Genomic DNA, 24,057 nt, shown 5'->3' with positions numbered 1-24,057 from the left:
ATTTATAATAATTATAAATGATATGTAGGTACGAAATATCATTTGAAACGCTTTACTACAATTTACTTATGACTAATATATTGAATTTTTAATATACATGAAGTATGTTATTCGTGATAAATAGATTTTGATCAGTTGGTCTTTAAATATTGAACAAGTGATTATTGTGAAGGTAGATTATGGCAAAATAATTCTATAATTTAATAATAATAAAAAGTTAAGTTAGAATATTAAAGTTTACCTGTATTTTTGTCTTTGGTACTTTTTTTTTAATAATTGAAAAAGCCGTTCTATATTTTCATATTCAACATTAATATTAACTTTAAAACCAATATGGGACTTATGTACTTATTTACTTTTCATCGTTATATATCTCATTGTCCTATTAAAAAAATCTGCCACATTAAAGAACTTCTTTTCGTATTTTTCTTAAAAGTGAATAATAATAAAACGTTAAATTATTATTTAATATTAACAGATTGTGTAAAGTTGTCAGAATGCTTTTTTAGTTAAAAGGCAAATTGAAGGTATAAATATAATAAAACACTTATCAGTTTCAGTGTTCTTTTAATTCAAAAGTTCCTATTTAATACAAAAGAACTTTGGTATGATACAGTTTTTACCAAAATATTTTTGCATTAATTGTAACTCAGAGCATAAAATTACTATAAAAGATACACAATATAGCACTAATATTTATAAATACATTGACACACAACAACATATCCGTAAGTATATATTTTTTAATAAATCACATTAAAACATGGTGTTACAAAGGATTTGGCTTATTTTATCGATAAAAATTACATTTAAAACATATTTCGATTTATTTCATTTCCTTTAATTCCAATAACTATAATAAACAAATGTTCATACATTTAAAAGAACTTTCATTTCTTTAGGCTTCCTAACGACCTCCGTCGCCCTGAGAACAAATAAAACACTATTTTATTAATATGTAAACAATTAAATGTAAAACAAAACTTGTCATTAAAATACCTTCACCAAACTTATCATATCGCATTGAATACCGAAATGATTTACGATTCGTGGATTAATAAAATTTAATAACCATTAAACGTTCTACTATAAAGTCATCGTTAATATACATGAGGCGGACATAATTAAAGTTTTTATTTTATACATATCTAAACATCTACTTGAATAATATATTCAAAAATAAGACTTTACGTGCGTTATTCAAAAACCTCGTCCGTTGATAGACACTTAACATAATATTTTGCTAATGAAAAAATATTCTTCTATAGATCTCAAATCTCATTAAAAATATGAATATTATAATATTTATGTTACAAATTTAACGAAGGACCTTTTATTAATCGCCCAAAACATAAACTATCAATTATAAGAAAGTTCGCGAGTGGAAACACGTTTTGGTGCTGCCCTATAATGTGAATAAAGAAAGACAAAGTTAACACTGGTCTCGGAAATCATGACGATATATACACTACTTATTCTGAACCCACTCCCATGTGATCGAAGCTCATGTGCATTCTAACAGATTATTACAAATATAAGATCATTATAAAAAAATTATATTATTAAATATATAAAGTAAATAATATTATTTACGAGTAAGTTCTACTACAATAATTACAACGATCCTGTGAATGTAATTGTACTCTGACGTGTATTTTATAGGTGAAAAATAAAGTGCCGATAATGAAAATATATCTTACATCACTCGGTCATATTAAGCTGATTTTAGTTTTTATTTAAAGCAAAAAATAAATTAGATATTTATTTTGGTAATTTTTGGTATCGATATCGATGGCGGTAATGGTAAAAGGTTGTTGCCGTATCTAGCGTGAAAGTTTTCATCGTTCGAATTTATGTTCAATATAAGTTTTTTTTTATAGGAAGCGTGAACCTGAAAATCAATTTGAGTAAATATAGAAATAAATGGCATTTATCTTTTAGAATCGTTTTAAACACTTACCAAAGCTTCAGTCTTTTTACGTAAATTTGATCTAGACAATGTGAGAGCCAATTCGGATTGAAGTCTACTTGTGATAGGTTCATCATGAGCTGCTCTATGCCCGTCTATCTTGTCTCCGTTTAGGAAGTCTAACTTGGCCGGCTCTTTGCGACCTACGTTGTTGACATATTCCCCTATTGTAACCGATACTGGTCGCACATGTTTCTTCATGGTCGCAGTTCCATTAGGTGCTTTGATGAAGTAATGAGACGGCGGCTTTGGTTGAATGTTAAGTGGATTTTTTAGTTTATATGATTCTAAAGATTCTACTTCAGCATTCTCTTCCTTAACGGTCTTCACTCGAAGCTGTACGGGACTGTCCGATTTATTATAATCAGGTGTTGGTATTCGAGTTAAAGAACCAACTTTTCTTAAATTCGGCACTTTCATTATTTCTGGACTTTTCATATTGTCGTTGATGTGATTGTTTGTGATGAGTTCTCCATTATGATTATGGTGTCCATTTTCTATTGGCATCTGAAAAAGATAATAGCTGTAACACACGTCCAACCTCTCCTGGGGAGTATTACTAAGACATATAATATAATAAACTGATTCTTTATAACATAAATCCTCAACGAACCGGCGGAGGCGGTGGCGGAGCCTTCTTCTCCCGTTTTTCAGGCGTTTCTTTATCCTTGTTGAGTAATTCTGCTGGCACTGATTCGATTTTTCTAAGAGGGATCGTTGACTGGCGATCCTGTTTAAAAAAAAAAACAAAGTTATAAATAATATCTTAAAATGTATATTCAAGCAATGTGTTTTTTAACATAATAGTACATCTGATATAAATCATCATTTTATCAGTACAATTCTTTTTTTAGTTTTGAGAAGACTTAGCTGGTTTTATTCATAAGGTCGGAAATGAAATAAAATTAAGTCATTCCTCATTTTCCAAAAGATAATACAGTATAAAAACTACAAATTAATTAATACGAAAATATAAATAGAGGTTACCGGAAGTGATCGTAAATGTTTTATTTTTTACAAAACATTTTCTTTTTAAATCGTTGTGTATTATAAATGTTAATAAAATACACATATAATGACGTAATTACGGATCGCTAGGTCCTTCAAATTGAAATCCAACCTTAAAGAATATACTATAGAGTTCATCGTTATTAACTCGTATAATTACAACTTTTCTTGTATAGGGATAAATAATATTAAAACTCTATAACGTTATGTGTCTTTAAAGCACAAGTGTTCGATATTCTTTTGCAAGATAATTACTTAATTAATTTGTAGACAAACATGTGTGGGAATATACCTCAATCTACTATCCATATTCTTCTAGAAAACGATAAATTAATAAATTTGTACGAAACTTAACAGTGAGTAACTTATATCAATGGAGATTATTCTCCTTTGATATAAGTTATGGACTAAAATTAACATGTAAATCATTTGTTTAGGCTGTAAAACGTAATAAACATGCATACTTACATTTGTACATACTAAAGGATAGATCTAACATTAACGATATAGTTTGACGTATGATACAAAAACAAATAGTACCTAATATCCATGTTTGAATACTTTTACGTTATTATTACAGGTACGTGATTTCTTTTTCCTTTTTACTTGCGTTTATTTATTAAATATATTTCGTGAACTAGTGTATGTTACCTAAGAAACAGTGTCATTTCCCAATTTACCTCTATCAAAATGTAATTTCGTTTATCTACCGAATTGAACAATATATACTGCGTTGATTACTTAATACATAACTTATTATTGCTTTCTAATTAATTATTTGCTTAATATTCTTTTAAGCAACTTATGAAATCAACCGTAGCGAAAAACGATCACCAAAATTTTGGCGTAAACCTGAATTGCAAGTCGAAGTTATCGCAACCTCACTTTGGTAACTTCTTATTTTAAAACATAAATAAAGAGCGTAAACCAACCGAGCTAAGCCTTGTGACATTGAACTTTAGCGTCTTAGACATTACTGTGATAATGGTATGCGGCCTTAAATTATATAAATATATTGATAATGTTACTTCACGATGGTAAATTTGTTTTGCAACCAGCAGATGACGTCATGTAATCTTAGAGTTAACATGAGGAAAACTTGCTATCGAAACTGTTACCTGTTTTAAATCCTAATATACACTTCTTAAAACTATTAGCAGTTGAATAAGAAACTAATTACAGACCATTAGTCAGCGTAGAGGTTCATTAGGAGACAAAAGAAGTTATAAAGGATATTATTTTTATAGATATTCTATATAAATATTGCATCAATATCATGGTATTTACGGCCTATCTCACTTATCGCCTGCTTTTCTGCGATAACTTAATACATGTATACCTGCAATCTCACAAAATATGTACTTACTGTCAAGTGTCCCGAAACAAGTTACAAGGCACATACTGTTTATGAAATAAAAACTGAATAACGCAAAGATTAAATACACAGTAAATTACAAGTATATTATATTTTAAAAAGGCTTCCTTCCAGGAATTAATTCATTAGTATCCCATTAGCCCACAAATCTCACGATCCGCTCTAGTAAATAATTAAGAAAATATCCGACTTACTTCATAGCACTGAATTGTGAACAGAGGTGGTGATTTATTTTTCTTCATATTTAATCTTTATAATAACACTGAGAAATCACATTTCGTTGCGAAATAATACATTTGCTTCACACTCAGATTTCATATGGTGTTCGAGCACAATAATGCATAGAGAATTTTGAATCGCAAATCACGAGCGTGAAGGTCGTGGGTTATATGATTTTTCCTATGAAAATGTTCAACGTTCGCGTAGACTGTGAACGTAGGTGGAGCGCGGAAAGGCGAGTGTCGGACTGCGGAGCCCCGATGCGCTTCGGCGGATTTGGTGAGTTGACTGAGCGACTCGCAACTCGACCGGCCGACGTTATCAGTGCAAAGCACCATCATGCAAAATCACTGCTCTAATATATTCACGAACTGTAGCTAAACATGTCACTTATAATTATTAGATTAAAATCAACGTGTTTTATTATAGATATAACGCAACTATCTAAACATTTGTGACTTGTAAATGTTATTTCTGTACAGGAAAATACTCATATTTGAAAATATAAAATTATAGGAGTAGTGTTTGTGAATTGAAAACAATAGTTAAAAAAAAACTTTGCTTTTTAATATTTTTTGTTTATCTATACGTAAGTTAGCTTTGCTCTCGACTTTTTTAAATGGTAAAAAAATTTATTAATACTGTTAGTCAATTGAACAGTTCAAATTGCAGTAAACGTGCAGTAACAAAACAAGGGTCAGGAATCTTCAACCTTTTTTTTACGTCACATGATGGAATGATGTATGAATGTGAATCATGACTATCCAGATCTTCATTCCAAGCGATAATAATATTAACATTTAAAAGACAAGCATTTGAGTAATAATTTTAAGTTCCATTAGGGTTTGTTTTATATCTCCTTTAATGTGGTTCCCTTAGCTTCAATTCTTGTAATAATGGCAAACGAATCTACGAGGAAATTCGCACACAAGTGTATTAATTACCACGAAATAATAAACACTTAGTTGTGGTATTTCGTTAATACGATAAAACTCTGTATTAAACTTGATAAGATAAACTTGGTAGTGTCACAATATCACACTATCACATTATGTATTTCGTTTTCTAATTCTAGGTACGTTTATTCTATAATTATAAATAAAAAAATATATTTAAGTGCAAGTATTAAAGACGGCTGTTGTATAAATCTTCATTATATCCTGACTTATAAATGATTAAAATAATAATATCCTATTTGTAAAGCATTTTATAGGCTATAACCGCTTTTATTGTATACAGGTACTCTTATAATGAAAGGAGGTCACTGCCCTTAGGCTTCGGACTCCGAGACGGACGGTGGCCACTAATCGGCTAAGCAATGACCTACAGTCTAGACTGTAGCTTATTCTAAATTAACTTAAACCTATAAATAAAACTATTTTATTTTTCAGGTCTTGTATATTAATAAAATAATCATTTATCGGGTTAAAGAAATGGTATTATTTAAATATAGGTAACGATATAAATTCAAATAAAGACAAATAACATTTTTAGTACCATAGCTCAATTTATATGTTAGTTTATTTAATAGCTTGCATAAAATTATTTAGGTTATATTTATAAATTTATCATATCCCTAAGTGTACGTTTAAGCAATTAGTAACAAGTAACAGTGAGTAACAAGCCTATAAAAAAGGTTTTAAAGCTTTACTATCACTTTAATACAGAATTTAAAAAGTACAACGGTATATTTGAAAACTAACTGGTTTCTGTTTACTGTCTTTAAAAAATACAATTGTCATTATTCTGACAATAACACATTGACTTTTTTTTAAGAGATATAAAGATCTTTTATACAAACATGCACTAACCTTATCTTATCCGTTCAGAAAATTGATAATTTCCTGTAACAAGTTTCATTTGAATCTCTTTCGTAGTTTTCTAGATTGTAGCAAACATACAAACATTTAATTCTTTTAAAATATTTTTCTTCATATAATTAGCAATTATACTATTTCTATGAATAGTTATTATGGCCTATAATAATATATACGCCATAATTGTTTCAAGTTATTAAAATTTGAGTCGTAGTATAGGTTTTTTGTTACATGAACAATTTGTAGACCAAGAAATATACTTTTCTGTACCTTTACAACAAATTTTTAATAGCACACTACAAACGGAGCGTTTCTACTTCTTTTTTCATAAACCTACGTTAATACTATCGTGTGAGAAAATTTATGTATGAAAAAGGTAAAACGCTTCTTATGCAGTTTGACGGCGCAAATTGTATTAAGTGTATTATATTATTATTTAGCTTTCTTCCGTTTTCATAGAAAGTATAGCAAAATTTAATCCATTCCAACATCGTATATTTACACGAAAAAAATTATACCTCCTTTAAACTTCTCATATGAAGATAAGAAATATTGAGAAAAGAAAAAAAAAAGACTATTCTAGATATTTCTTATATCTTTTGATGTCCTAATATCAACAGATATACACGTCAAAATTAAAAACACTTGTAATATTTCGGGTTGTTCTGCAACATTAAATTATTTATATAAGACGTAAGACTTAAGCAATTTAAAAGATATATTTAAAAGATAGCAGTTTTTTTTTTTTAATATTTGGGATTACGTGAATATTAGGTCTTATTACTGCGCTCCAAAAAGCAGTTTTAAAAATATCATTTAAGGGAACTTACTTTGGTGTCTTATTCGACCTTCTTACAGTCCTTATATAATTTTTCAATGTTTATATCGATTTTCTATATAAATATCTAAATTGTCATCGATTTTTTTCACGTCACACACTAAATCAATGTTGTTTGTTAATTGTAAAAGCAGAAGAAAAAGAAGTATACTTATAAATGTGTGTAGCCATTAGTTAACATTTTTTGTGTTATTTTAATAATGATATTTTAATAACTATCTAAATTTTAATACTGGATACTAATCAAAAAATACAATTCCATGAAACGTTATGTTGTTTTGGTAAAGCTCCAACACACTTATTGCATTGATGTTTATGAATGTACAATGGCAGGGTTTCTTGCAGCTATTATTTTACACAATCATATGGCAATATCATTGTTCTGTGACATTGTGTATTCCGATATAACAGCCTTTACGAGAAATTTCATATCAAATACTAAACAATGTTTACATTATTTTTTTTACATATTAATATTTTTTTCTATTTTCGAAAATAAAAGCAATCGTTTTGTTTCTTCAATTTTTCAAATTCAAACTTAGAACAAATATCATTTAAATGAAACGAAATAATTGGTTTTGTAGTTTCATTTCATTCATTCATTCATTTTACCGAGAAGTGAGTATAGAAATTTTACTTACCATATTATCTGTTTGTTTTTCACTATTATTAACTTCACTTTTTCCTTCAAGATTTGCAAACATTTTCCTATGGACCTTTTTGAATTCATCCATCAGGGCGTCGTGATGTTTTTTTTGGTCATTGTCTATTGCCTTTGGGATGCTCGTTTTCTTAACCGGGACTTGTTTGATTTCCTTTTCTATATCAGGTTTCTTATTCTGTATAAAACACTTTTATGTTATCATTAATTTTACTGATTTGAACTAGAGAATTGTCAATATTCATATGATTGAATACTTTATAAAGTATTCAAATCATATAGAATTTTACGTAACGTTCAGTACATAATGTGTTTATTATTTCATAATCATTTCTAGTAATACTATTACACGTTGGTAGGTATGTTGAATGTTAGTTACACTTAAACATATTTTTACAAAATTTATACAGTAATAAAAAACGACGTATAGGCCTCAAACTAAAACTGTTTAATTCAGATAACATTCGTTTTCATAGGCATTGGAAAAAAGCTAATACTCACTAATTTCCTCCTCTGTATTTCATCAGCGATGGCACTGGATAGTGTAGCCGAACTCGTTATGCTGGTGGCGTCCGTCTCAACGTCCTTTTTTGTTTGACCGAAATTACCAACCGTCTTAGAGCATGGGACGGTGTTCATGTGATGAACTTCCACAACAATCGTCTTTTCGTTCTCTCTATTCGTTTGACTTGTAGTAAATGGACCTTTTCTAGAATTGTTGTTGTCGTAACTGCATTGAATAGTTGCACCATCTTCTGTTAAATTTATGATGGTCCTATTCATTTGGCTGGGTATTTTTGTTGTTTCTATGTCTGTTTTAGATTTACTTCTAATGTTTGATTTGCTTTCATAAGTATGAGGGTTATTTGGTATACTAGGACTGTCATAATCTGGCTCAATATCGGAGGGTGCGTCAAAATTATGAATGTCGTTATTTTTCCAGTCGAAATCTAAACAGTCCCATGTTCGTCTTTTAATTCGATTCATTGTTAGCCTAGAATAGAGCAAAGATAATTATTAATACTTCACAATTCAATAATAACTTTAGTAGTTTCAATAAATATACACAAGAAACTAAAGTAAATCCTTTTAAATCCCGATAAGTATCAATGTTACATTATGGATAATTTTGTGTAACATGTTAAGATTCTTTAATTAGAAAACGTCGATATCAACATGTCGGTTTCGCAATAAAAACTAGCTTTAAATTAGCCTTGGTCAATCGAAATTGGCGTTGTTAAAGATTTACGAACCATATAAGGCTTGCCGTTTACATACTCATCTACTTATAGGAGTTTAACATGCAGACATTCTACATACTTTGAAAGATTTAAGATTTTTGAAAATTTTATGTATGAAAGAAAACGTTTATTAAATCGTAAAAATAAAGACACGTTAATCTTAGCTACAGCACCTACATATAGGATGAAGGGAGATTTTATTCATTCCGATTAACAGTCTGTTACAAGATTCAAATAAAAAAACGTTAATGGAATTTAATTAAACAGTTTGATAAAGCTGGTCTGGGTTTACTTATATTTAATACCGTCTTATACATACATCGGCTACCTTTTACTGTGGACCAAAAGGGACCACATTGTTTTCTTTTAAGACCATACCAACTATAAAGTGATGAGATTTTCGCGAGCCTTCCATCAATAAAAAAAACTAATATTTTTCAGATTTCCTACTCGTCTATAATTATTAAGAGATGTGTCGCGTCTGTCCGTGATAAGTGTTGCTGAAAAATAACCGAAACTTCAGCAGCATGTCATTAAAAATAATTATAAACGCGTAGTTAATCCGAAAATATTAGTTTTATTTCAACTATGAAGTGTATATTTTCATTTTTTTTCCATGTAGGTACTCAAAGCTGATATTACTACAAAACTCAGAATATCAGGTTTGAGTGTCTTTTCATACCCTGTAGGACAAACCTATCGGCTCTATCAGCAGCTTCCTCGGCGACGCTGGCGAGTCGTCTTCTCAGAGCTGCTGGCGGCGCTAGTGGCACTGGTGGCGCAGGGCTCCTCTCACCAGCAGCGGATGACGCAGAGCTATTATATCCGGAGCTTTCAGGCGAAACCAGCTCTGTACCAGCGCCTTCACGCACTACCAGCTCGAGTCGACCGCTTGCTTTCATCGCTGATATGGCCTAAGTATTATCATACAGTTATAATTGTGATGAAGTAAAAATATCGAATCTAGTGAAATATCTAAAATTTTGTAAGTATGTATGAATACCGATTAAGTTACCTCGTTGAAAGATATGTTCGAGAAATCATGGCCATTACAGGACATAATCTGGTCACCGGGCCGTAAACCGGCTTCTCGCGCGATACCGCCTTCTCTAACAAATTGAACAAAAATTCCTGGTTTCCATTCCGGTCCTTTACATATACTAAAACAATAAAGGTCAATTAATTTGTTAGATACACTATAATTACACTAACATTTTAAAATTTATATAAAAAAAAAGTTTTGAAAAGATTTTCGATCATAGCGGTTTAGGTAAATATTATTAAAAAAAATAGGTCATAAATTACGTGATCTTAATAATTATAATTTGTTCAATTTTCTTGTCACTCACCCGCAGCCAAGCTTTGCTCTTGGTGGTACAAGTATTGACAGTCGCAAGTCCGTCAAATGTTCTGTGTTATGGCAGAGAGTCGGCGATGAGGACACATCTGAAGCCAAAGACGCTCGTTCAGAGACGAACTGCCACGATAGAGCCTCGTGCTCCTTACTGAAACCGAGGAAAATAATTTCTTTAGAGCAGAAATACTACTTGTAAATACATATAATTACTAATAGCTCTTAATATAAATAGAGATACTGGTTTTTTGACATTTATGTAAGAATAATATAGGGATAATTAGTGTATACTTACTCTTTAACAGGAATCATCCCCACATCTGAAACACAAAAGAGGTATTATATTAATTGTAATCTTAAATAAGACATTGTCACAGATAAAATATGACAAAATTTTAAAAACTCACGTCTAACTTTAATTTTGAGCCGAGACTGTGAAGTGATGTAATGAACCAGCTCAGCATGCACCGCGTCATCCACCCGATAGCCGTTGACGCTAACCACCTGGTCGCCGACCTGCAGTTATTAACGATTACATTTAATAGTTAAAGTTACATTGCTTCTTTTGTATTGGGATATGAGGAATCTTTATTGTTGTTTGACGCTATGAAATTTGTTAAGATGATTATTACGTTTGGGGATTAAATTGCTGCTCTAATATGTACTATTTTAAAATTAAAACAGCCAAAAATAAAAAGGTTTTTAGACTAAAGACATTGTAGTTTAGACTAGAGACGAGACACATTGTAGTTTTGCTATTACTATATTTTAGGAAGTTTCGATTGATTGATTCGTTTATTTATTGATTTCGATTGATTTTGTGGACATAAAGGATAATTATAGATCCATTACATGTCCTCTATGACCTGTTTAGCCTTCTTATTTTTCTCAATTAATTCTTATTTAAAGAAAAACCTTGTCCTTGGAACAGGTATGTATCCCGACATACAGCTTCGACATACAGCTATATAAATTTAGCAAAGACCTTAACCAAGGTTATAAACAAAAAAAATATACTTGTAATATCATAAAAATATGTACACAAGTGTATTATTTGTTTTACTGTTGAAGAAACATTATCGGTGTTCATAATATATAGTTCAATGAGTGGACATGGTCCAACCAGGAAGCTAATATTTGCCAAATAAAGGATACAGTTACGTTAAAACAATAGAAAGTAAAAAAAAAACGAGGCGTGAACGCATCGCGCTACTGTGACGTCACGCACGCGAGCTGTCAAGCTCAGCCACGTAGTTGTGACGAAAGCAGCACTTTCTTTGCGATGAAGCCGGACAAACTCATGGCCCACATATCAGACAACTTTCCTACAGACTTTCGTACTGGTGTTTTTTTAAACGAACCCAGACTTGGCGGCGTCTTTGCGTTTATCTTTCGAAACAGTTGTTTTAATAACGTTTCACTACTATATTACATTCAGCTTATGTAAGAGTACAGGAAGATTAGGCAGGTGAACGATTGATGTTAATGCAATATATGTATTATAATAAAAATGTTGTACAACTCTGCATTGTGTCTGAGTATAAATTCATTACAACGAGTGACATTAAAAGAAACATTTTACGATCGTGCACTGAATTCTAATAATCATTAAAACAAATAATTAATTATATTTTATTATGTTTATATATTATATTAATTCCATTAATGAGAATTTAATTATACATGTAGTTAATTTATATGAAATACAGTGTACTATTTTCTATATTTAATCATTCTGTTTGTCATACATGACTGTGGATAATTTTTTTATACACTTAGAACGTACTTATCTATAGATCACCTTGAGACAAATATCCAAAATACATAAAGATTAAAGAGTAAAGTAAGATCGAGATAAATATGACAGTATCATAAAGAAGATAATACCGTGACACGGAGAGCTTGCTGAATATCAATAGGTATAAAAAAATTATTATAATGTATGCGAAACTGAAACACTAGATTGTCAAACCAAAACCATATAAAATCAATTAGGTGATAAAAAATAACATATACTTACTTAGATTATAATCTTGCGAAAATAATTCGCGATAATGGTTATTACAACAATAATTAAGTTTAAACAATATTTTTTTTGTCCGTCTTTTATGATATTTCCATGTTCATTACACACCTGTACATATAAGTGTATATTCTGTTCGCTTATCAATGACTCACGCCTTGATAACGATTTGTGTTTGTTCAATTTGTATGAAACAAAAAAATCAATAATACAACACAGCCAATATGCGATATTACTCGGCTCTGGTATCAATAGACTGTTACGCATTATTGAATATTATCTCCTGTCAATTGACGTTTTTAACTTTATACCTATCATCTAAGTACACTTTTACTATACTCATGGTTAATATTAAAAACATGTACGCCGCAAAGAAAAAATTTTTTCATCCGGACATTTTACTCAATTTTATCTTTTTCAAACTTTGGATGTGGTTAGGTTACCACTTTTGTGTCGCAAAAAAATTACATTAAAATATTTTTCTTCAAGTATATAATTATTATAATTCTTCTATTTAATGAATGGTTCCAAAATAATGTATTTAACACACGTAAATATAACGGTAATATTTTAATCTATCCTACAACTAATCCTGTACTAGGTCATTAACATTACACATGATTTAAAGGTAAGTTTTACTTTCTTTGACTACCAAAATTATTTGCACTTTTTAAATAATATTATATAACTTATAAAGATCACATTTCCCAGACGGGAAACAATTGTTTAAAGTAAAAGTTCAAGCGTATCTATTGTGATTTTATTAGTATGTGAATTTAAAAATGATATCTTCATTAGTAACAACTGGCAAAAGTATTTTATAAATCGCCTAAATTTACTTACATTGAACATCAATGTTGTGACTATGATTGTTTAAACGAAATAAATTTTCTTTTCTGGCGCGTATTATATAAAATATTTAGTTAGTTATGAGCAAACTTGTGTTATTGATAGAAAGCCAACGATTAGTCAGAGGAGAGTAGCTATAAAATGATTCTCGGAAGTGTCTGTCTCTTCCAACATATTTTTACATAATAAATCAAAGCAACACGCCATAAATAGCATTAGAATTAAAAAATATATATTTTTTACTTAATAAAATACGCCGAATCAGTGCAATGAAACAAGTTTTCTCAGGTTTTCATGTGAGCGTCTCGAAATACCTTATTGTGCTTGAAATAACAACGGATGTAAGTACTCGTGAAATTTCGTAACTTCTTTGTTGAGGAAGTAATTGTGTGAAAACTCAATGGTTTAAAATATTATGCTCGTTCATCTATGATGTTCCGAATGTTAAATAACCGTTCTCAAGGCTGTGTAATGATGTGGGTCAATCGCTCATAATAAAACAATTACTTAAAAACAAGTTTTCTAATCATTGTAAATTTTAATGTAACATCATTTTATTCCGCGATTTCTGGATGCCGCTGTAAAAACGACTGTTACGTGAGCGTTTCACAGAATTAAATGTTTCTTGCGACGGTTCAGCCGAGGACGTATGTAATTACACAGCTGGCTGTGGCTACCATTAATGATGAAACTTTTAATCCAGGATGTCGGAATATGGGAATAGTTAAATACTTCATATACATATTGTAATTATTCCTTATGAATATTATATTATTATACTTTATTATTGAACATTAGCTTTGTTGTCTTTTATGAAACATCATTAATTATATAAAATATTAATAAATAATTGGTTGGGTTACATTTTCAGTAGATATTTTATATTTTTATGAGTAATTTCATTTCTAAAAGCACCGAAATTTAATTCCGTAATAATACAAAATGACCGTTCGGCTAACAAAAACTGTAGCAAGAAACGGAACACAATGTAATAGAATTGTCACCAAGTGAGAGTCATTAATTTAATAAGAATTTCTTACACAACATGACAGACCATTGATACAGAAATGTCATACGCTGACCATTCCTACTATTTCCCATTTCCCTGTGACATATGGTTTAAAAAAAATAATTACAATATGATTTACTTGTCTCCAAAGAAATAACGACGCTATAATTTTATTCAATATGAAATAGGTCCATGTTATTATGTACATACATAGTGTCTATGGTACTTCACATATATGATACCTTTAACCCTTGGAGATGGGCCTCCGAATTGAGGTCCACTTTCGATATAAAGAAGCCAGTCGCATACTCCCGCCCGCCGCGCAATGAGAATCCAAACGCCGGAGCGGCCTTGCGCGGTCGCAGTAGACGGACGACTCGTACGCGCCTCTCCGTCGCCCCGGCTGTCATCTCGCGAGATACTGACGTCGCTGTAGACGTGCTAGATGCTGCGTACATTGCCACCTAGACGAAGACGAACATAGCTTTATATTTTGTACAAAATAAGTAGGTCTACTTAAATTCTGGTCTAATTGCGCTCTGAATGTCGCATGTTGCTGTAATTAAGAAAACATAGATAAAAATAATTTATATGTATTTTGTATATTTGACTGTGTATGTAATTGGCATTACTTTAAAAATAATATTTTATCTAAATGAATAAAAAAATTAAAATTAAAAGGTATATTTTGTTACAAATTAATAATACAGGCAGATTCAAGATGTAAATAAAAAAAAAAGACAAATTAGCTATAATACTTAATACTGATTAACGTTGATCGAATCCCAGTTTCTTTTTACAAATGAACATTGATCATAAAAACGCCCGGACCGGATAACAATTAATTGTTCAAGGTTTAATTGAGTTTGTGATCCATAGACTGTGTAATTCTATATTCAAAAAACGGTATATCCGGTATTAGCCTAATAAGAAGCCGTAGCAATAAGCAACAGTTACGGTATTTATTATCGCTGACAATTTATCTTCAGACGTTAAAATGACAAAGTACTCTCTAGTAAGTGTATTATTAAACATAACAACAATATTATATAACGTTATAAAATTTTTATACCTCAGAGGAGAATTTGTAGGAACATCGTCTGCGGTTAACGGTCTTAAAAAAATATTTTTTTAATAAATAAATTTTATTTAAATATATTTTTATGAGATTGAAACCAAAAAAATTACATTAAGTCGGATAAGTTAATCAAGAACAAACTTTCCCCCTCCATTAAAAGAAGAAAAATACAGGCAAATCAAAATATCATCCTGGACTTGTTGAATGAAAATTATAATAGAAGGTCGAAGTACTTGCATAATTCAATTCTTTCTATCTACACATCACCTTATCATACTGAATATATCTAATCTTACGCAAAGGCGGTTTTCAATTATGAATTGAAACGGCCTTTGTATATGAACGCTACCTTAGAAACACATTCGGTGGCCAACCTTTTGTTATTCTGGACCGGCGCATGCCCTTTCGTAGAACACTGAAGATCAACACTGAGGTCACGACTTAAAAGATTTATAAAAGGCTAGGATAAACAAACTTTATTACATTTTCTTTGTGCTTTGTTAAACTCAACTCCTTCTTGGCCAATAAACTATTTCGTGCAGGCAATGTGTAGGACGATTTACTTAAATCTTACATTGGTCAATAGTAGAAAATAAAGCAGACACAGAACGACAATAACATTGTCTCGATGTTATTTCGAGCGCGAAAGGATGTTGTAACTGACAAAAAAACTTGCTTGCTGGTTATGGGACGAGATTTTACAATACTATTCATTAATATCTTAACTCTTTGTTATCGTTTGATGTAAACTAACGTTAATACGGTTTTATTCCATAAAGTTAATCATATATCTTCTTAACATATGGTTGTGATCATCACAAAATTGTTTTTTAATATTGACACAAAAAATTTATAAAAACCAGCCAGTAACGCATTAATATAAAGAGGTAATACTATAGCAAATTTAAAGAGAACAACAAAACAGTTATATAGGTACATTATTTATATCGAAACCATAATCATTACAGAGCTTAACTGCACTTATACAACTTTAATATATTGATGTGGTGCGAATTTAGTGATTTAAGCTAGTGCATAAAACAGGATGGCGGGGATGCAAGTGGGAGGGGAAGGTGAGGGCAAGAGTGCAGCTTCTCTAAGCGGTACAATGACCTCAGCGTCTGCGCAGCTTCCAGGCCGAGTCGCTTCTTTATGTCCGTCACATTCATTGACACGTTAGACTGAAACGAGCATATCCAGTAATCTAACCGAGTGTAAAAAGTTACGTGTAGGCTAAGCGATTACACTATAAAAACATCTAGCGGTGCTTCTCCCGGGTATGTGGTAATCATAATATGAGGATCATTAGAGTAAATATAATAATATTGCTATGTGAGATATTCAACATGATACTCATAGTATAAAAGATCGGATTCTTTACATCTCTATATTGAAAGTAATTTCTCGAAACAAATTCATTTAAAAAAAAAACATCTACCTGCTTTGTTTGAATTAATATAAAAGGAAGCGAACAAAGAACAACTAATAATGAAAATGTGCCTCGATTACTTTTATAATTTTAATTATAATTAAAATTATTATATTTCGTTATTTTATAAAAACATAAATACAGAACTGACTTTGTTTCTTTGTCACGCTTCATGCTTCAAAGAGAGAATTCAAGAATGTAGAAAAAAGGTTTTATATTATAATTTTTCCTTTTTTTAAATAACAATGCTAAAGAATTCAATTAATACATATATATTGTGTGTGGTACAAAAGTGGATATTCTTTACAACTTTTATGCTTCCTTATTGTGACTAACACTTATTTTACTATTAAAGAAACTTGCATTAAATGGATTAATATTACCAATCGGGTCCTGACAAAAAAAATAATCTTAAATTTGACAATTTATTAATAAAAAAAATTTAGATTAATGATGAAGATCTTACATTTTTAATGCGAAACTGTGGTTGTTATAGAGAAATCGTTTCAATTACAATATCTATTATAAAATTATGGTCTATGAAAAAAAAACTTATACTAGATCCGTTGCAAATACGTATCTTTAAATTACTTCATAACATGTAATATAATCACTAGAAATGCCTAACGAGCAAATTTCTAAACGACCTAATTAAAAGATTGTATTGGCTCATGATAATCGACAAAAAATATATATATCGCAAGTCTTATTAATGGCGGTTCGATATAAATTACGTCATACCATTGCAAGCGTTATTTTTATTATACAAAGATCATTAGACAAGTTCACGTGCGTAATAATCGATCAGTTGTGAAAGAGAAAGCTTTAACTGCACTTGACACAATATTTGATCAATGTAACACAACACAGGTAATCTACGAAGGCACAAAACGTATAACTTGATTGTTAAACGTTGATCATTTATCATAACAGCATATTAATAACAGCTCCACACAAATTGTATATTTGCTAACGATTTTGCTTTGCCGTTGCTCAATCTATTGTCGTAAATCAATACTATCCCGTGGATGTCTTTGTTTTACTATTGAGTAACATAAGTATGATCAAACGTATCTAACTTTGAATCACTTCATGCATTTTTTATACATCCCATTTTTATACTATGATACGGCTCAAAGCATGACATGCATAAACAGATGTGTATTTGTATTTCGAGTCTAAATTAAGAACATTTTATTTGAGTACATATCTAACGTAGAATGAGCAACATTTTTATAATCAAATAGTATTGTATTGTTTTTAATATTTATTAGATTCCTCGATTATAACAGCATTCACTATTATGGTAATAAGCTGTTAGTTAACATAAATTCCAAGTAGTACGTTTGGCCTTACCATTTGTAAGTCGATAAAGCGATTGCTATTTCTTTACTAGGTCGAATGTATTTAAGAAAGTCCAATAGAAAGATAGTATTAATTTTATAATTGTAATACAAGTGTGGGTGTTACCTATCGTTAGATAACTGGACGGATTAAATTTTTTTAAAAGACTCAAAGACTGACCGTAACAGATTTTTAAAACTGTGGTTAGATAAGTAATTGGTAGATCTGTTCCAAAAGTGAAAGTGTGAATATTTATATTAAATATTAATTATTCAAATTTAAAAGATAAATAAAACAGTTAACCCGGATAACAAGACTGTTATGTATAACTAATATACATTTTAAGAAAACTAATATGAATGAAAACGTAGGAAGAATTAAAATACCACCATCTATACATAATTTCTCTATTAAGATTTTGTGAGATTGGTACTTTTACGTTAAAATCAACTAACCGCAGATAACCCGCTTAACCTGTTACAATTTTCAGTACTAGGCTCGACTGTTTAAAAGACGACAATACGAACTGTAAAACTATCAATTAGTATGTGTATAAAGTATTCAATAAACTATTAAACGTATGATGTGCGCGTTGTAGCTGATGGTATGTACTTTAGAAGTATAAGTCAGTGCGATATCCATGGTGAATTGTGTGCAGGTGGCGCGGCCGCTCAACCATGAACCTCTCCCCCCTCGCAACAACTGTTCCCCGTTTTTTTTCTCTTAGCCTAGGAAAGATCATTGCCCTCGTTTATTTTCTAAATTTTATGTTTGAGTCACGTCCTAGCCCCGGGGTTAAACCGTTGAAAAAGGTGGAAACCGTTAAAAAAGGACTTATTTTTTTAAAATAAACATAAATCAAAAGCTAAATGAAAGTTGTTTGTATAATTTTCCAAGTAAAACAAACATATTAAATAAATGCATTTTATTAGCTAAAATAGTTAAAACAATTGTTGATTGCTTATACATATATTGATAAGATCAAAATCTATCGCGTTATTTATAAAGTGACTTTGTTTCTAAAGTTCCTTTGTTTTCGATGTTCCGGCGCTTGGAGTACGTTTATCCATATTGACAAAACGAAACAAGAATCGCGCTGCTAGGAAACGAGGAAATAAAAACTTTGGGGTGAACGCTTTTAAAGGGATTCACGATTTCCGTCTAAGCCGACTACACAGGGCCGGGGGGTTTGAGTTTCAAAACCATACAAATTTAAAACATTACAAATATTACACAAACTATTAGTACGATTAGGAAAAAATAAAGAAAAATAACGTGTTTCATTGCAATTGTAATTTATACAACACATGAAGCGTAGATTAAATAGGGTAAAAAATATATTTTATAACCGGAATAAACCTTGTACGTAAGAATCAAAGCAATATATAAATTGCATGCAAGCAAATTAAATTAATATGATAAATATTTATAAAAAACATTCACAAACCTATTAACTATGACTTCGACGTATTTCGACTATTGAACATGTGGACGTATGGAAATTTGTTAATATTTTAGCCAGAAAAAATTAAAGCATTGTGTCCTGAGTTATAGCAGGACACATAGAGTATAATTGTTTAACTTAATAACTTAGCCAGAATCGAATTAACGCATTAAATAGCTTGGCTTGTGAGTTAGAAATGGCGCAAAATAATCGTCGACCAAACCGGCCCAGCAACTCGTCGCCAATTAACCGCGTCCGACCTCCAGCCCAGCCCGATGCTATTCATAGATACAAACAAGTCCCCAAACTACCACCTGGATTCTAGATACATTGGATTGCAACTGGACAATGTGACTCAACGGCTTTACATAACTGAATAATCAAACAGCCGATCAGCGACAATGATTTAAGTACTGTGTTAAGCTTTTATGCAATAACACTGAAACATTCCAATGACTTAGATGCATTGTTTTATCAACACTTACTTTGAATTGTTTTAATGCTTTACATACTCTGATCGGTCGGAATAAAAAATTTATAGAAATTGTCCGACATTAACACATAATGATGACATAACACAAATAAATATTATAAAGTATAAACAGACTCAAAATTTTGGTGATTTTGTATCAATTTCATATTAAAATTTGATTATAATATTCCTATACATATTCAGGAAGTATAATACTTTACACAAAAGTAAGCTAATGTTGCATGTTATGTAAATATATAAACAAAATATGTGCGTGTATGTGTGTTTGTGGCTCGAGACGGCTGATGTGGCCTTATAACAATGGCATTCAGTGAGAAAGATATAAATGAAACCGCATCATGAATCTTTATGCGATATCGACATAGTATAGATCTTAGCAGTTAAGATGGTAGGGTTTAAATTTAACATCATTTATTACGAAATTCTATATGTCATTTTTGACTGACTACCCACATAATGCGTTCTAAGTAAACCTACCGCTATCTGAGACTCGGTTAATATGTCAAACTCTTGTCCTTTCTTATGACACTCATTTAAAACATATTAACCTCTTTATTATTAATAATATCACCATAATTGAATTATAATGAATTTTCTATGTTTATATATCTTATCATAGAATCAGCCCATAATCAGATTAACGGAAAATGGCGCGAATATTTTATTAATTTCAAAATGAGACTCCTAATTTGTTTATAAAAAAACTTTAATATGATTTCTTAGAAAGGCTCTGTTCGCTGTGGATTTGATGAATTTTTTATGATAATCAAATTTACTAACCGCCTGGGGATGAATCTTCAGGTATAAAGCAAATATCAGGTAGATAAGGCTTACTTTGTAGCATCCAAACAGATCACAAAATTTCAATCTAAAACGGAAAGAAGAACAGGAAAATATGTTTCATTATATTATCAACGTCCTTTAAAATGTGAAATCATTATGTAGGTCTATCCGTTGCTATTGGTTATACAATTTTTACCTAATAGCTGTTACTTCCTTTACGAAATATGTACACCAATGATGAAGCTTATTGCTAACTGGTAATTAATGTTGCGAAAGTATTTATAAGAAGTCTAGATACTCCTGAACTATGTACTACAGAATCGAAATACTAAGTAAAAAAGAAAGCTAGTAATAGCTCAGAACAAGCGCCTACTGTCTTAAGAAGGCCGAAAGAAATCGTTTAAAAAAGTTGAAGATGCCAAGAATGGATGGAAAGTGAGCTGGGTGAGATATAGCAGTTTCTGTTCACACGATCCTATAGAAAACTGACATTGGCACGATGTTTCAAGTTTACATTTACCTAAACAATCGTTTTTACACATCCCATAGACATACATCGGTTATGCATTCATATATAGATTATACGGAAACATCTTACTTGACATTTTTTACTTTTTTTTTCGTAATTTTATATGGCATTATGATGTATCCTTTGCCGGCTTAACTTTTTTCTTTTTTTGCTGCTACTATATGTTATGTATATACTACTCGTAACACCATTGTTCACACGCATCGCCTAATCACGGGAACAGCTGTTCTCTAAAGACTTTTTCTCGTGTTTAAACTTGTTCTTCGATGTTTTTTTAATCGTCATGTAGCCTAAACGCAAGTCGACTGTGTTTAAACCATTTCCTTCAAGCCTATACTTTACTCTCTTAAAAAAAGGTTCACATTTAATGCTAAATACATGAATATGTTTGTTGATTCCAAGCTACGCCACGGTTTAAAGAGTCAGGATTTTTAATGAATTTCAAATAACGACCTATTATGCATATCAAAATTACCAATATGTAGCGGCGACGGTACCTATTTGAATTTTCTCAGCATTAATTTAAATATTTTTTTATTTTATTCCTACTTTTGTCGTTTGCCTATTCCATTACTTCCTTTATCCTTGAATACAAAAGATATCAACGGGTTCGTTATATCCCGGGGATCAAGTTCACGATTCACTCATAATCAAATACTTCTGAAATAAAGTAAAAACTTATTCACTCATAATAACAATAAGCAAAACTACATCAATCACACATTAACAACTCTTTGTTATGTATATTTATTGTTTAAGTGGTTTAAAAAGTGTACCCTCCGAAATTAAATATATGTGTTATGATATTATCTAATAACGAAAAAAATATCACATTATGAATAACAAGTATAAAAATACTTTGATATTATATATATAAAACTATATTTTTTATAGTTATACTATTTTTAATTCTGAATATACTTCTCTTAAAGTTGTATGTTGATAACAATATCATTATTAAAATGTTAAAAATGCATATTTTGATGGTATGTATATATACGTAAATATATTGAGAATTAATCTGAAAAAAAATTAAAATCAAAATAATGCGGGTCAACAGCTTTCATCTATAATTTAGTAAAAATTCTCTCCAAGGTCCAACGATCGCTGTGAGAAATTATTGTAATAGACGGATACGCTAAATGTATTTATAAACATAACTGTTAAAATGTAGCCGTTGGAAGTTGTTGTTTTTTTTAACATAATCACAATACTTAATATCTATGAGGATCAACTGTGCATATTTTTTCCGTATTGCTCATGTTAAACAGCCATATAATATTTGGATACCCGCGTCCAAATAGTAATGTATTATGAAATTTGTACATACACGTTCATATATCCTATAGAATACAACGAACCTTTTAAATCAACCGAGCAGCCTGTGCAATTTCAACACGGAAACATTTCAGGATTCAAAACTTATAAATGAACATTGTTTAATATCACTCGCTATTTGTCATTGCAGACACTTGTTCACTGTTCTAAATATAATAGGCAATGTTACGGTTTTCACAGATTCACGCTTGGTTTGACAATGGCCGGCTGCGAGCGACGTGCGCGCGTTGGAACGTTCACGACACGAATGGCAAAATAGAGGCAGCCAAAGAAAGTTCGACGTCACTTACCACGCTAAAAGCCTCGCTCATTGATATTATTGAAAGCAAATAAATCTTTTTTTTTCATATAATATACAATGTCATTAGATTGAAATCAATATGATGCATATAAAATAAAAATTCCGTTAAACACATCTGAACATATTTTATTATAATAGCACAACAACACTAAAACTAAATTTCATCATTTATCACATCATTACATTTTCTATGAATACAATTCGCTTTAGATAACCTTGTATTCAATAATGTTATCAAAGATATGATGCCTTCCCATTCTAAAATATCACCCAAAAATACAGCCTTCTATAACATTCAAACCGCATTCCCGACCAGATATAAATTTATATTTACAATAAACATCTATATAACATCGATTTAATCAATAATTATCTAAAATACATCAAGTTTAACAACAATGCCTACATAGACATTATACAATTACAATGAACGTAACATCTGTTTGGCACTAGCTGGCTAGCCCTGTAACTCAGTGAAGACAGCAGCAGTTGACTATCAACGACGCCCGGCTCCGCGCCAGTAGTCCTACTATACTGCTTAACAATAACTGATAACTTCCAATATGTACGTCTAGGCCTCTACATAGCTTGTAAACCATCTAACTACACGTTGGTAACTACACATTTAATAGTATTACTGAAGTAACATTAGGTGCGGACGAATCCTAGAAATGAAACGGGTCAATATCTCGGTATATGTAAAAGGTATAAAATATAAGGTTAAAACGTGACAAATATCAAAATAAATTCATCTTAAACAGGATTAACAAAAATGTAAGCTTATATTAAGACCTAAAATTCTAAAAATTGAGTAAAATATCTAAACGACATGTCTAAATACTAGTCAGATCTGATACAACAAGTTATCTAAGCACCTACCTTTTATTTTATATAAATATTATGTTAGTTTTAAACTCGTCTAGAAATTCAGTGCCTATTTATCATTATTTTAACA

At 30.6% G+C, this 24,057-nt stretch overlaps 1 protein-coding gene and 1 long non-coding RNA gene across 3 annotated transcripts; one reads left to right on the top strand and one right to left on the bottom strand.

The window, feature by feature from the left end:
- Positions 1-547: 547 nt before the first annotated feature.
- On the bottom strand, positions 548-23,036 carry LOC116766302 (uncharacterized). 2 transcript variants are annotated; one of them, XR_009752907.1, is made up of 13 exons: positions 22,825-23,036; positions 14,606-14,827; positions 10,890-10,998; positions 10,778-10,802; positions 10,478-10,633; positions 10,144-10,288; positions 9,825-10,042; positions 8,389-8,881; positions 7,868-8,065; positions 2,583-2,699; positions 1,961-2,476; positions 1,701-1,891; positions 548-925 (listed from the first exon to the last, which is right to left on the bottom strand). XR_009752907.1 is itself a non-coding variant. In XM_032656119.2 (12 exons), the coding sequence occupies exons 2-12, from the start codon at positions 14,819-14,821 to the stop codon at positions 908-910; spliced, it is 2,211 nt and encodes a 736-aa protein (XP_032512010.2). In that variant the 5' UTR covers positions 14,822-14,827; positions 22,825-23,036; the 3' UTR covers positions 548-907. The 2 variants fall into 2 exon arrangements, 1 of the variants encoding a protein (XP_032512010.2); XM_032656119.2 differs by lacking the exon at positions 1,701-1,891.
- Positions 10,553-11,036, top strand: LOC116766303 (uncharacterized). Its single transcript, XR_004353238.2, has 3 exons — positions 10,553-10,677; positions 10,788-10,818; positions 10,909-11,036. It is a non-coding gene; the product is annotated as an uncharacterized LOC116766303 (long non-coding RNA).
- Positions 23,037-24,057: the final 1,021 nt, after the last annotated feature.

Source organism: Danaus plexippus, chromosome 15, assembly GCF_018135715.1.
Source record: "Danaus plexippus chromosome 15, MEX_DaPlex, whole genome shotgun sequence".
Lineage (NCBI taxonomy): Eukaryota > Metazoa > Arthropoda > Insecta > Lepidoptera > Nymphalidae > Danaus > Danaus plexippus.
This window is presented reverse-complemented; position numbering and strand designations above follow the sequence as displayed.

Bases quoted from the DNA above. Each gene is read 5' to 3' on its own strand.
- LOC116766302 (XM_032656119.2), bottom strand. From the start codon at position 14,821: ATGTACGCAGCATCTAGCACGTCTACAGCGACGTCAGTATCTCGCGAG. The intron at 10,289-10,477 runs GTGAGTGACAAG...TTATTGTTTTAG, and splicing joins AGAGCAAAGCTTGGCTGCGG to TATATGTAAAGGACCGGAAT. The intron at 2,700-7,867 runs GTAAGTAAAATT...TTTTTTAAACAG, and splicing joins AAAAACAAACAGATAATATG to GATCGCCAGTCAACGATCCC.